At 43.2% G+C, this 12,928-nt stretch overlaps 1 protein-coding gene across 4 annotated transcripts in view; it reads right to left on the bottom strand.

Annotated features, from left to right (window-relative positions):
* Window positions 1–4,319: 4,319 nt before the first annotated feature.
* Window positions 4,320–12,928, bottom strand: part of LOC115205385 (uncharacterized) — a 34,951-nt gene continuing 26,342 nt past the window's right edge. For 3 of the 4 annotated variants that reach the window (XM_029771323.1, XM_029771326.1, XM_029771324.1), the window contains 2 exons: window positions 5,250–5,363; window positions 4,320–4,991 (listed from right to left, as the gene is read on the bottom strand). In XM_029771323.1, coding sequence (XP_029627183.1) covers window positions 4,927–4,991; window positions 5,250–5,363 — 179 coding nt within the window. In that variant the 3' untranslated portion in view covers window positions 4,320–4,926. Of the gene's footprint in view, window positions 4,996–5,249; window positions 5,364–12,928 lie in introns of all 4 variants that reach the window. The other variant, XM_029771325.1, reaches the window with a different exon arrangement.

Raw genomic sequence — 12,928 nt, 5'->3', positions numbered from 1 at the left:
TTTGGAAGACCCATTTGCGACCAAGCTTTAACTTCCTGACTGATGTCTTGAGATGTTGCTTCAATATATCCACATCATTTTACTACCTCATGATGCCATCTATTTTGTGAAGTGCACTAATCCATCCTGCAGCAAGCACCCCACAACATGATGCTGCCACCCACGTGCTTGAGGGTTGGGATGGTGTCATTATGGCCAAACAGATCTATTTTTGTTACATCAGACCAGATGACATTTCTCCAAAAAGTATGATCTTTGTCCCCATGTGCAGTTGCAAACCGTAGTCTGTCTTTTTTGGGGGCGGTTTTGGAGCAGTGGCTTCTTCCTTGCTGAGCGGACTTTCATGTTATGTCGATATAGGACTCATTTTACAGTGGATATAGATACTTTTGTACCTGTTTCCTCCAGCTTCTTCACAAGGTCCTTTGCTGTTGTTCTGGGATTGATTTGTACTTTTCGCACCAAAGTACATTCAACTCTAGGAGACAGAATGTGTCTCCTTCCTGTTTGTACTTGCATACTAATGTTTGTACAGATGAACGTGGTACCTTCAGGCGTTTGGAAATTGCTCCCAAGGATGAACCAGACTTGTCGAGGTCTACAATTTTTTCTGATTTCTTTTGATTTTCCCATGATGTCAAGCAAAGAGGCACTGAGTTTGAAGGTAGGCCTTGAAATACATCCACAGGTACACCTCCAATTGACTCAAATGATGTCAATGAGCCTATCAGAAGCATCTAAAGCCATGACATCATTTTCTGGAATTTTCCAAGCTGTTTAAAGGCACAGTCAACTTAGTGTATGTGAACTTCTGACCCACTAAAATTGTGATACTGTGAATTATAAGTGAAATAATCTGTCTGTAAACAATTGTTGGAAAAATTACTTGTGTCATGCACAAAGTAGATGTCCTAACCGACTTGCCAAAACTATAGTTTGTTAACAAGAAATTTGTGGAGTGGTTGAAAAACAAGTTTTAATGACTCCAACCTAAGTGCATGTTAACTTCCGACTTCAACTGTAGCTGTGACGTGTTCCTACACAATTTCCTGACTTTCAAAGACGGACCACTTAGAAGTTAAATCATGGGGACATTTCTTATTTTACGCAGTGATAGAACATAGGCTTTCACCAAATTGACAGGAGTTTATTGCTTTTTATTTCTGGGGGTGGATTCCTTAAAGAAAATGTTAGAATTTTTCTTCCACTTTGACATTACAGTTTATTTTGTTTAGATCATAGACAGAAAATTAGAATGAAATCCATTTTAATCTCACTTTGTAATAAAATGTGCAGAAATCCAAGGGGGTGTAGACCTTCTATAGGCACTTGTAAGCCTAAATGAATGTGGATTTTTCAGTGTTGCCACATGTGCTGTGTCTCAGCATCTTGTATTCACCTATGTTACACAAATTGTTTCAATCTGACAGTATTTCCAGCCGTTTAAGGAAATGGTTACTGGGTCTAAGGAAGTAGTACGTATGATCTCTGCATAATGTTGATGGTTTCCCTGGCAGTATCATGGCTACTTTGAACCGCTGCACCTTATTACATTTGTTTTGTATTTGGTCATTTTAATAGACAGGGGAAAATAAAATATGTATTATATGTGTTACTTGCCTTCAATGTCAAGTTGTACTCGTCTGGTTCCCAAACGTAACCCATTGGAATCGTAGATCTCCGCAAGGTATTGCCCATTGTTGATAAAGAACTTTGATCTTTTTTCACTCGTTTCCCCAAAGGTCACCTTGTTTCTTTTCAGTGAGAATGTCAGTGCGGGACCGTCGGTGAGGTTCTTTTTAAACAGCACTTCACATCCACTAGCGTTGGTCATCAGCTGGAGATCCAGAGTTCCACTCAGAACCACAGAACACTGGGATGAGTTATGAGAAGCATTACAAGTGGTCACTGTGTCTGTGGCTGAGGAGAAAGAGAGAGAGATAGCTCCATACATAGCTACATCTGATGTGCTACAGTAGAAATGACAACATGATATACAGAAACTATAATGTTAACGTAATAAGGCAGTTACTTTGATAGGAACGAAAAACATGTTCAAAAGTAATATTACTAAGGAAAAAACTACAAAGGCAATGTGGGCGCCAGCCAGAGGGGGGGAAAGTTCATGCAAGTTCTGAAGTTCTGTTCTGACTGGAGATGGCCAAATGTCTGCATTCTTGATCTGGAAGAACACTGGGGAAGTGCTTGGGCTTTCATCGAAGAGAAGTTTGTCCGGCTCAGTAATGATATTTGGAACCCAAGCATGAAAAAGTTAATACAACATGTTGATTATTTGAAATGATGAGTGCTTCTCGCAGTCACCTTTTCATGTTGTTTATTAAAATACTTTTTATTCAAATCATATGGTTTGGTTTCAATACTTCAAAACCAAATGGTGGGTCCAGGTAATCACAACAATAGATAGATGTTGAATAAATTGTGATTTCAATGAATGGAGCGAATTTGGAGCAGCATTTATTAAAAACAATTGCGAGGAGCAGTTTTTAGCAGAGCAATAAGCAGGATTTTCGACTGCTCAACTCCGTTTACATACTCTGCTTCGAGGCAAGCAACACTGAACCCTGCATAAGAGCACCTGTTGTTCCGTAGCAATGTGAGTGAGGCCTTTGAAATAGGTTAACATTCAGGGCCAGACTGATTACAAGGACGCATTATCAGAGCATGCACTGAACAGCTCGCAAGTGTCTTCACTGACATTTTCAACCTCTTCCTGACCCAGTCTTTAATACCTACATGTTTCAAGCTGACCACCATAGTCCCTGTGTCCAAGAACACCAAGGTAACCTGTCTAAATGACTATCACCCTGTCGCACTGGTCATGGTTCACATCAACACTATCCTCCCAGACACCCTGGACGCACTCTAATTCGCATACCACCACAACAGATCCACAGATGACGCAATCTCTATTGCACTCCACACTGCCCTTTCCCACTTGGACAAAAGGAACACCTACCTGAGAATGTTATTCATTGACCACAGCTCAGCATTCAACACGATGGTGCCCTCCAAGCTCATCACTAAGCTAAGGACCCTTGCACTGAACACCTCCCTCTGCAACTGGATCCTGGACTTCCTGACGGGCCTTCCCAGGTGGTAAGGATAGGCAACAACACATACACCACACTGACCCTCAACATAAGGGCCACGCGTGACCGCCCACAACTCAAACACCATCATTAAGTTTGTGGTACGGTGGCCTGATCACCGACAACGATGAGACGACCTATAGGTAAGAGGTCAGAGATGTGGTAGTGTGGTGCCAGTGTAGTACATGGGGATGTTTCAAACATACTCCTCAGCATTAAGTGTCCCGCTTGCATGGGCTCATTAGCTAGCTTTTGTGGTGGCACGATCGGCTAATACGCTCGAGGGAGGACAGTCAAGTGTGTTGGTGAGGAAAAGGTCCCGAGGTCGTGTGAGGTACGGGCCGATTTGGGAGGAAGTGGTACTCGCTACTTTACTTTTCAATTATTTCTCTATTTTGTTTCTCTCTGCAATGTTGGGAACGGCCCATATGCATTTCACTGTTAGTCTACACCTGTTGTTTACGAAGCATGTGACAAATACAATTTGATTTGATTTGTGAGGGTGACCTTCATTTTAAGAAAGTGTTACAGGTTCATGCTGTTTAATTTTTCATGAGAAAAAGTATTCGAACGCAATTTGTTTCCGTATACTTTGAAAATGTATTAATGCCATTGCTAATTCATATATGGCAACAGAATATAAAAAAGAAATGTAAAGCCAATACCATATAAAAATGTATTAGAAGTCAATTAATTAATACAATGAAAGAGCAAAGGGCTTTGTGCTTTCTTGAAAAGGTTATGTCGTGGAAATTCTTACGCAGGAGCACACAAAGTCAATCTTAAATCAATCATTGTCTATTGTCAGCATGCTGGAGAGGTTCCAACAAACATAATGCACCATAGTAAATGTCTGTCAGGAGCTGTGCTGGGGCAGTCCCAGCAGTTGTCTTATATACGGCTATACACAGACAAGTTATATTTGCATAATTAATTCATCATTACCATTTGTTTCATTCATGTGACCGACCAATACTGGTTCATAACATGTGACAGAATAATACCTCACGAGGCTTCTTCTCTCTAAGCAGAGACCTTGAAACTGAGATATCATTCGTTCTCAAAACAAGGTCTGGGCATACTGCCAAATTGCAGATACTGAGGATTCATTCAATCAGTCACTTGCATGAACACAGAAATTGGTTTATAGAAAAGCACAAACATAGAACATAGAAATTGGTAATCGAAAAGCACAAGTATAGAAGGTACTTATATTTTCTCTCTATTCCAGTTTATTTCAACTCTCAAACATTTCTGTTACTGTATATCACAACCCTGCAATGCAATCAATACACTGTAATCTACACTCCTTTAACATTTTAAATGATACTTAACACTAGAAAAGCCTAGAGGGACCCCCTTCAAGCCAATGAGGAGTCTTTCAGATGTCAACATGCTAACAGTCTAATTAATTAGTCATGTATGCTATTGGTAAAATAATAATTTGTTTGTGCTTAAGAAGGTAACATTATAATATGAAAGAAAATGTATTTTTTTAAAACAACTTTTTAATTGGTTTATGTAACAGTATGAACAAAATAAAAAGCACTAAAACACAACAACTCAAGAGTTAAAATCCATGAAATAAACATCATCACATAGATCATTCACTAGTCATGTTGTTAAGGGCAGGTCTTAAGGAGCATTATGAAATTAAGAAAATAAATGTCCAAAGAATAGAATTGCATTTTTGGGGTTTAAATACATTACCGTGCTTTGAGTTTCAAGATTAAAAGAGTGATAAGCAGTATTATATCATCGTTAGTCATTATTTCATAAGGTAATCTCAAAGCCTGGTTGATTCCCACAGCAACTCTTAGGACATCAACACCCTCCTCTGAGTCCCACCATGATCCACCTGAGATTCTTCATATTCCTCTGCTTACTGACCATCATCGAGAGAGAGAGAGAGAGAGAGAGAGAGAGAGAGAGAGAGAGAGAGAGACAGAGAGAGAGAGAGAGAGAGAGAGAGAGAGAGAGAGAGAGAGAGAGAGAGAGAGAGAGAGAGAGAGAGAGAGAGAGAGAGAGAGAGAGAGAGAGAGAGAGAGAGAGAGAGAGAGAGAATTAAGCAGAATAAAATGAGAAACATTTAAAACAAAGCTAGACCTTAATTGAAAGGTACAGTGCATGATTACTGACCTTGTTCTTGAGGACAGGTTTTCTTCTTGTAGAAACAGTATGATCCCAGACAGATTGCCATCAGAATGAAGACTTCAGCAAGTTGGAAATAAACAAACACATTGAACCCAGATCCTGTGGAAAAGAGAGACAGAATAACACATAAATTAAGAGGGGAACAGTAAACATGTCATCCCCCACGAATTATTCAGTCTCTTAGCTAAGCCACACCCTGTACTCCATGTAATGCACCAAAGAAAAAACGCCACCTGCTGGAGAAAAAGATTTTGGGTCCAGTTATCCCTCTCGCTTCACCTCCTCCTCTCCAGGTGTGAATCACAAATTTCATTTCAATACTATAGCTCCCACCTTGGGCCAATTGGTATATATTTGTAAATGCTGGATCTCTATGGGAAGACACATTTTACACCCAAGTTTCATAAAAATCGGGACAGTGCTGTCTGAGATATCGCATGTGACCAACATGCTGACTACACCGCCCACGTGTTGAGGGCACGAGCATTGAAAAATAAACATACAGTACATGTTATCAAACCCTTTTATCCACTCGTGCGCGTCAACGGGCGTCTGCATAGCCAGAAGCTAAAATAGAACTTGGTTCTATTTTAGACACTTGATGCACTGCAAGTCCCCAGTAGCAGTGCGTGGGTAAAATCACTGGGGAAGCCAAGCTAGAAGAAAAAGCCATATTACAACCTATATGTTGTGATAATTGGTGTTTGCTCTGTAACCTGTTATTTCATATGCCTTGCGACCATGATACAGTGAGGGAAAAAAGTATTTGATCCCCTGCTGATTTTGTACGTTTGCCCACTGACAAAGAAATTATCAGTCTATCATTTTAATGGTAGGTTTATTTGAACAGTAAGAGACAGAATAACAACAAAAACATTAAAAAAAACGCATGCCAAAAATATTATGAATTGATTTGCATTTTAATGAGGGAAATAAGTATTTGACCCCTCTGCAAAACATGACTTAGTACTTGGTGGCAAAACCCTTGTTGGCAATCAGAGGTCAGACGTTTCTTGTAGTTGGCCACCAGGTTTGCACACATCTCAGCAGGGATTTTGTCCCACTCCTCTTTGCAGATCTTCTCCGAGTCATTACGGTTTCGAGGCTGACGTTTGGCAACTCGAACCTTCAGCTCCCTCCACAGATTGTCTATGGGATTAAGGTCTTGAGACTGCCTAGGCCACTCCAGGACCTTAATGTGCTTCTTCTTGAGCCACTCCTTTGTTGCCTTGGCCGTGTATTTTGGGTCATTGTCATGCTGGAATACCCATTTTCAATGCCCTGGCTGAGGGAAGGAGGTTCTCACCCAAGATTTGACGATACATGGCCCCATCTATCGTCCCTTTGATGCGGTAAAGTTGTCCTGTCCCCTTAGCAGAAAAACACCCCCAAAGCATAATGTTTCCACCTCCATGTTTGACGGTGGGGATGGTGTTCTTGGGGTCATAGGCAGCATTCCTCCTCCTCCAAACACGGCGAGTTGAGTTGATGTCAAAGAGCTTCATTTTGGTCTCATCTGACCACAACACTTTCACCCAGTTGTCCTCTGAGTCATTCAGATGTTCATTGGCAAACTTCAGACGGGCATGTATATGTGCTTTCTTGAGCAGGGGAACCTTGCGGGCGCTGCAGGATTTCAGTCCTTCACGGCGTAGTGTGTTACCAATTGTTTTCTTGATGACTATGGTCCCAGCTGCCTTGAGAGCATTGACAAGATCCTCCCGTGTAGTTCTGGGCTGATTCCTCACCGTTCTCATGATCATTGCAACTCCACGAGGTGAGATCTTGCATGGAGCCCCAGGCCGAGGGAGATTGACAGTTCTTTTGTGTTTCTTCTATTTGCGAATAATCGCACCAACTGTTGTCACCTTCTCACCAAGCTGCTTGGCAATGGTCTTGTAGCCCATTCCAGCCTTGTGTAGGTCTACAATCTTGTCGCTGACAGCCTTGGAGAGCTCTTTGGTCTTGGCCATATTGGAGAGTTTGGAATCTGATTGATTGATTGCTTCTGTGTACAGGTGTCTTTTATACAGGTAACAAGATGAGATTAGGAGCACTCCCTTTAAGAGTGTGCTCCTAATCTCAGCTTGTTACCTGTATAAAAGACACCTGGGAGCCAGAAATCTTTCTGATTGAGAGGGGGTCAAATACTTATTTTGACATGCGTTTTTCTTAATTTTTTTGTTGTTATTCTGTCTCTCACTGTTCAAATAAACCTAGCATTAAAATTATAGACTGATAATTTCTTTGTCAGTGGGCAAACGTACAAAATCAGCGGGCGATCAAATACTTTTCTCCCTCACTGTACATAAGAAGACACAGTGGCAGAATAAATTCAACAACACATTTGTTTCATCACAAAACCGGACAGCAACAGCTGTCTGGTGAAATCCACAAAGCATACAGCATGGTCAAGCAAGTTAATGTTTCTGACATTTTCGGACTACTAAACAACTATTGATTTAAAACCAGAGAGTCGCAAAGAAAGTCGCAAAGAAAACAGGAGCAGCCTCCACTTTTCCAGCACCATTTCAACATCAACATTTCAACATCATCAAATCACCTGTGCTTAGTCTAACACAGTGACAACTAAAAGATACCAAAAACAATTTAATCCAATTAACGTACGCTAAATATGATGTGGCTGTCCATGGTTCTGATTTCTGTGTGTGTGTGTGTGTGTATGTTCGTGTGTGTGCAAGTAGAAAAACTCCCCCTACTGGCAGAGAAATGGCAATGCCATCCATCCTCCTCTCTTTCATGTTAACGAAACAGTCTCTCTCTGTCATACAGTACACGCTTTTATTTTTTATTGTCCTAGGCTACCTTACAAAAATGCTTGCTTGCATGGGCAACATTATCTAGTTATTAACATTAGCCTTCTACATCTAGCTACATACTGAACTTCCATCCTTTCTGTCACGTCCTGACCAGAAAAGGGTCATTTAGTTATTGTAGTTGGTCAGGAGGTGGCAGGGGTGTGTTAGTTTTGTGTGTTTCTGGGTTTTTTGGGTTATGTTCTATGTTAATATATTTCCATGTTCGGTCTAGATCTTATATTTCTTTGTTTAGTTTATTGCGCTGACCTTCAATTGGAGGTAGCTGTTCCTCGTTGCCTCTCATTGAAGGTCCTATTTAGTAGGGGTGTTTTTCCATGGGTTTTGTGGGTAGTTGTTCCATGTATAGTCAGAGCACCTTACAGGACTGTTTTTCGTCGTTCTTTTGTTCAGTGTTCATTTCTTTAATAAATACAAGAAGATGTTTCATGTTCCCGCTGCAGTTTGGTCCCATCATTACGACGAATATGACAGAACTACCCACCTACAATGGACCAAGCAGCGGAGGAAGGAGCAGCAGAGGTATCTGGAGTTGTGGACACGGGAGGAAATTTTGGACGGGGCAGGTCCATGGCACCAGGCTGGGGAGTACCGACGCCCTAAGGAGGAGCTGGAGGCAGCCAAGGCGGAGCGGCGCCATTACGAGGCGTTATACGCAGGGTTTGGCGAGTGCGAGAGGCAGCCCCAAAAGAAGTTTGGGGGGGCACACGGGTAGTATGGCTAAGTCAGGTCGTAGATCTGAGCCAACTCCCCGTGCTTATTATGGGGAGCAACGGATCATGAAGGCACCGAGCTATGCGGAAATACGCTCGGCAGTCATCATGCCTCAGCACAGCCCAGTTTGCCCTGTGCCAGCACTCCGCCCGTGCCGAGCTATGGTAACAATCCAGCCAGAACGGGTTGTGCAGGTTGTGCGCTCTAGATCTCCAGTGCGTAGTCAAGGCCCCATGTATCAAGTTCCTGCTCCTCGCACTAGCCCTGTGGTGCGTGTCCCTAGTCTGGCGCCTCCAAAGCCAGTCCCACGCACCAGGCCTCCAGTGCATCAGCCCAGTCTAGAATGTCCTGTTCCTGCTCCTCACACTAGCCTTGAGGTGTGTGTCCCTAGTCTGGCGCCTCCAAAGCCAGCCCCACGCACCAGGCCTTTAATGCGCCTGTCCAGTCCAGAGCTTCCGGCGACAGTTCCCCATCCAGAGCTTCCGGCGACAGTTCCCCATCCAGAGCTTCCGGCGACATTTCCCCGTCCAGAGCTTCCGGCGACAGTTCCCCGTCCAGAGCTTCCGGCGACAGTTCCCCGTCCTGTGCTTCAGACAGAGACGGCCTACAGTCCGGAACCGACAGAGACGGCCTACAGTCCGGAAACGACAGAGACGGCCTACAGTCCGGAACCGACAGAGACGGCCTACAGTCCGGAACCGACAGAGACGGCCTACATTCCGGGACCGACAGAGATGGCCTACAGTCCGGATCCGGCGCAGCCAGAGTCACCCTACAACAGTCCGGAACCGGCGCAGCCAGAGTCGCCCTACAACAGTCCGGAACCGGCGCAGCCAGAGTCGCCCTACAACAGTCCGGAACCGGCGCAGCCAGAGTCGCCCGACAGTCCGGAACCGGAGCTCCCAGAGTCACCCGACAGTCCGGAACCGGAGCTCCCAGAGTCGCCCGACAGTCCGGAACCGGAGCTCCCAGAGTCGCTCGACAGTCCGGAACCGGAGCTCCCAGAGTCGCCCTCCAGTCCGGAGCTCCCAGAGTCGCCCTCCAGTCCGGAGCTCCCAGAGTCGCCCTCCAGTCCGAGGTCTCCAGAGACGCGCCTCAGCCCGAGTTCTCCAGCGACGCGCCTCAGCCCGAGGTCTCCAGCAACGCGCCTCAGCCCGAGGTCTCCAGTGACACGCCTTAGCCCTGAGCCTTCAGCAGGGGTGGACAGGTTAGGTTGGGGACTAGGGCCAGAACCAGAGCCACCTCCGTATTGGGGAAGGGGGTTTGTTTGCACAGGAACCGTCGGTGACGGTGGCCACCCTCCCTTCCCTCCCTGTAGTTTTGGGATTTTTGTTGTGGGTTTTTGTTTGTGTCATATGGTTAAGGTGCATTCGGTGTCTGCACCTTTGGGGGGGGTATTGTCACGTTCTGACCAGAAAAGAGGTCATGTTGTTATTGTAGTTGGTCAGGACGTGGCAGGGGTGTGTTAGTTTTGTGTGTTTCGGGGGTTATGTTCTATCTTAATATATTTCTATCTTCGGTCTAGTTCTTATATTTCTATGTTTAGTTTATTGGAATGACCTTCAATTGGAGGCAGCTGTTCCTCGTTGCCTCTAATTGAAGGTCCTATTTAGTAGGGGTGTTTTTCCATGGGTTTTGTGGGTAGTTGTTCCATGTATAGTCAGAGCACCTTACAGGACTGTTTTTCATCGTTCTTTTGTTCAGTGTTAATTTCTTTAATAAATACAACAAGATGTTTCAAGTTCCCGCTGCAGTTTGGTCCCATCATTACGACGAATATGACACTTTCAGGCCAGGGACAATTTATGGTTGTATCAGAATTGCCGTTATAATCATTGGCCAGTATGGAGAACTAAGAAAAACCACAGGTCCAAATCCCTATCTCAACTAATGGCTAATTTAGAAAGGGACAATTATAACTAGCTAGCTAGCCAACAGAGGACAACAACACAACGAAATGCAACAATTCAAGTTGTTTCTGCTCTCGATGTGATATCAGTGAAGCCAAATCCAAACTGGCTTCCCTTTAAATGTTTTGTTGTTGCGCCAGGACCATTCACATTTGAGCTACTTCAGATTAGCTCAAAGCTGATTGGCTATTATTTTATACTTTTTTTACTAAGGGAGGCCAAATACTCACTGGCTTCCCTTGCAACAATGTCACACTCTTTTTAACCAGACAGCATCGGATAGATAGCCAACACATAATGTGACAGAGGGATGCTGTTACGCTTGCGTGGATGCTTACTCTGGTGAGATTCTATTAGCCTCTTGCGAATTTAAGGAAAATTATGAAACACAGAGAGTCAAAATAGTCATTATTTATGTTTTTTTCTTGGTAATTTTTTGGGGGGAAGACTGACTTACCTTGGCATCCATGAATACAAGCCACTACAAGTCCCACCTCTCCCTTCTACTCATTGTTTTTTACAATCATATACCCATGTGGACGATTGAAAGATAAACAAGGTCCACACTCCAGCAGGGGTTGGAAAGTAAATTATTTTCCAATTGTTTCATTCTGAACAGTACCATTTTTTTAGTTCCGTTCAGCTGTTCCGACCCAAAAAATTAAGTTCTGAACCGGTTCGAACCTAAAAACAGTAACGGTTTACATTTTTACTTTCTGTTCCTTTATAAACCTCTGAAATCAATTTTTTTTTTACATTTAGCTCAACATTAAATTACTTCACCAATGGATATAGCAGCTTGCTATGGTGCGGGCAAGCCATGCACAGTCATTGGACAGACAAGTGTTGTGTAGAGTGAGAGATGCGACTGAAACTTTGTGGGTGATGAGAGCACTGGGAATGAAGCGCTGGGCATCTTATTGTTATGACATACATTATCTGAACTGGGCCCTCAGAAGTATACCTTTGGAGGAGTGGCTTCTATGGAGGAACTTTGAATGTCTTTTACCTTCAGAGTTGGCTTAACTAACATTTGGACTAAAGCTAGCCCTTGATCATAACTCTCAGTTCCATTAAAGTACACATAATGCCATCTAGAGTTTGAGATCTAGACCAGAGCTTGCTAAGTTAGCTAGCTAACAAGCTTGTGTGCGCAGAGTGGCACCAGAATTAAAATTAAAATACATCTTACCTTTTTGTAGTTAATAAATCCAATATAAAACGTGATAACAATCGTATCCTTAACTAGCATTGAAAAAGTGAATGCATTCTTCTCTAATTCAATATCTCTTTCCCTAATTTCTGAATGAGGCTTGTAATGTCAGTAGCTAGAGTATACTATGCTTCGGAGGGAGGGGAGGCGCAGGTAGCCTATACACACACTGGCAAAGATTTTCAAGTTGCAGGCAGGCAGACACTGGAATAAGTTTCTAAGTGACAATGTGAGGGTTTGCTGTGGGACTGGAAAAATAATGTTCTCATGCTTTTAAAATAACAGTTATGTTCTGGAACAGTATAGATCACTTTCATTCTCGGTTCTGGTTCTGTTCCTCTTAAAATATCATTATTTTGTGGTTTTCAGTTCTTTTCCCTGAACCGGTTCCAACCCCTGCACTCCAGTCCATTTAGTGGTGGTAATGCACCTTAAAGTTAGTTTCCAACTGCCATCCAGAGAAGAAGAAGAATGAACGACAAGAGATTAATCAAAGAAAACAAACTAAAAAAAGAACTAGGTTCCCCCTTTGTCTGTGGATTATTTGTCGGAGTAGAGAACACACAACTTTGTGTAACTCAAAATGGGCATAACAATGAACCTCAGGATCTCGTCACGGTTTCTATATGCATTCCAATTGTCATCATTAAAATGCAATTGTGCTCCTTGTTCGTAGCTTATGCCTGCTCTTACCATAACCCCGCCGCCACCATGGAGCACTCTGTTCACAATGTTGACATACACGTGGTCTGTGGTTCTGTTGCCAGTTGGACGTACTGCCAAATTCTCCAAAATTACATTGGAGGCAGCTTATGGTAGGGAAATGTATCATTAAATTATCTAACAACAGCTCTGGTCAGCATGCCAATTGCACACTCCTTCAATACTTAAGGCATCTGTGGCATTGTATTGTGTGACAAAACTGCACATTTTAGAGTGGCCATTTATTGTACCCAGCACAAGGTGCACCTGTGTAATGATCATGCTGTT

Source organism: Salmo trutta, chromosome 13, assembly GCF_901001165.1.
Source record: "Salmo trutta chromosome 13, fSalTru1.1, whole genome shotgun sequence".
Classification (NCBI taxonomy): domain Eukaryota; kingdom Metazoa; phylum Chordata; class Actinopteri; order Salmoniformes; family Salmonidae; genus Salmo; species Salmo trutta.
Note: the sequence above shows the minus strand (reverse complement) of the source record. Positions and strands in the feature narration are given on the sequence as shown.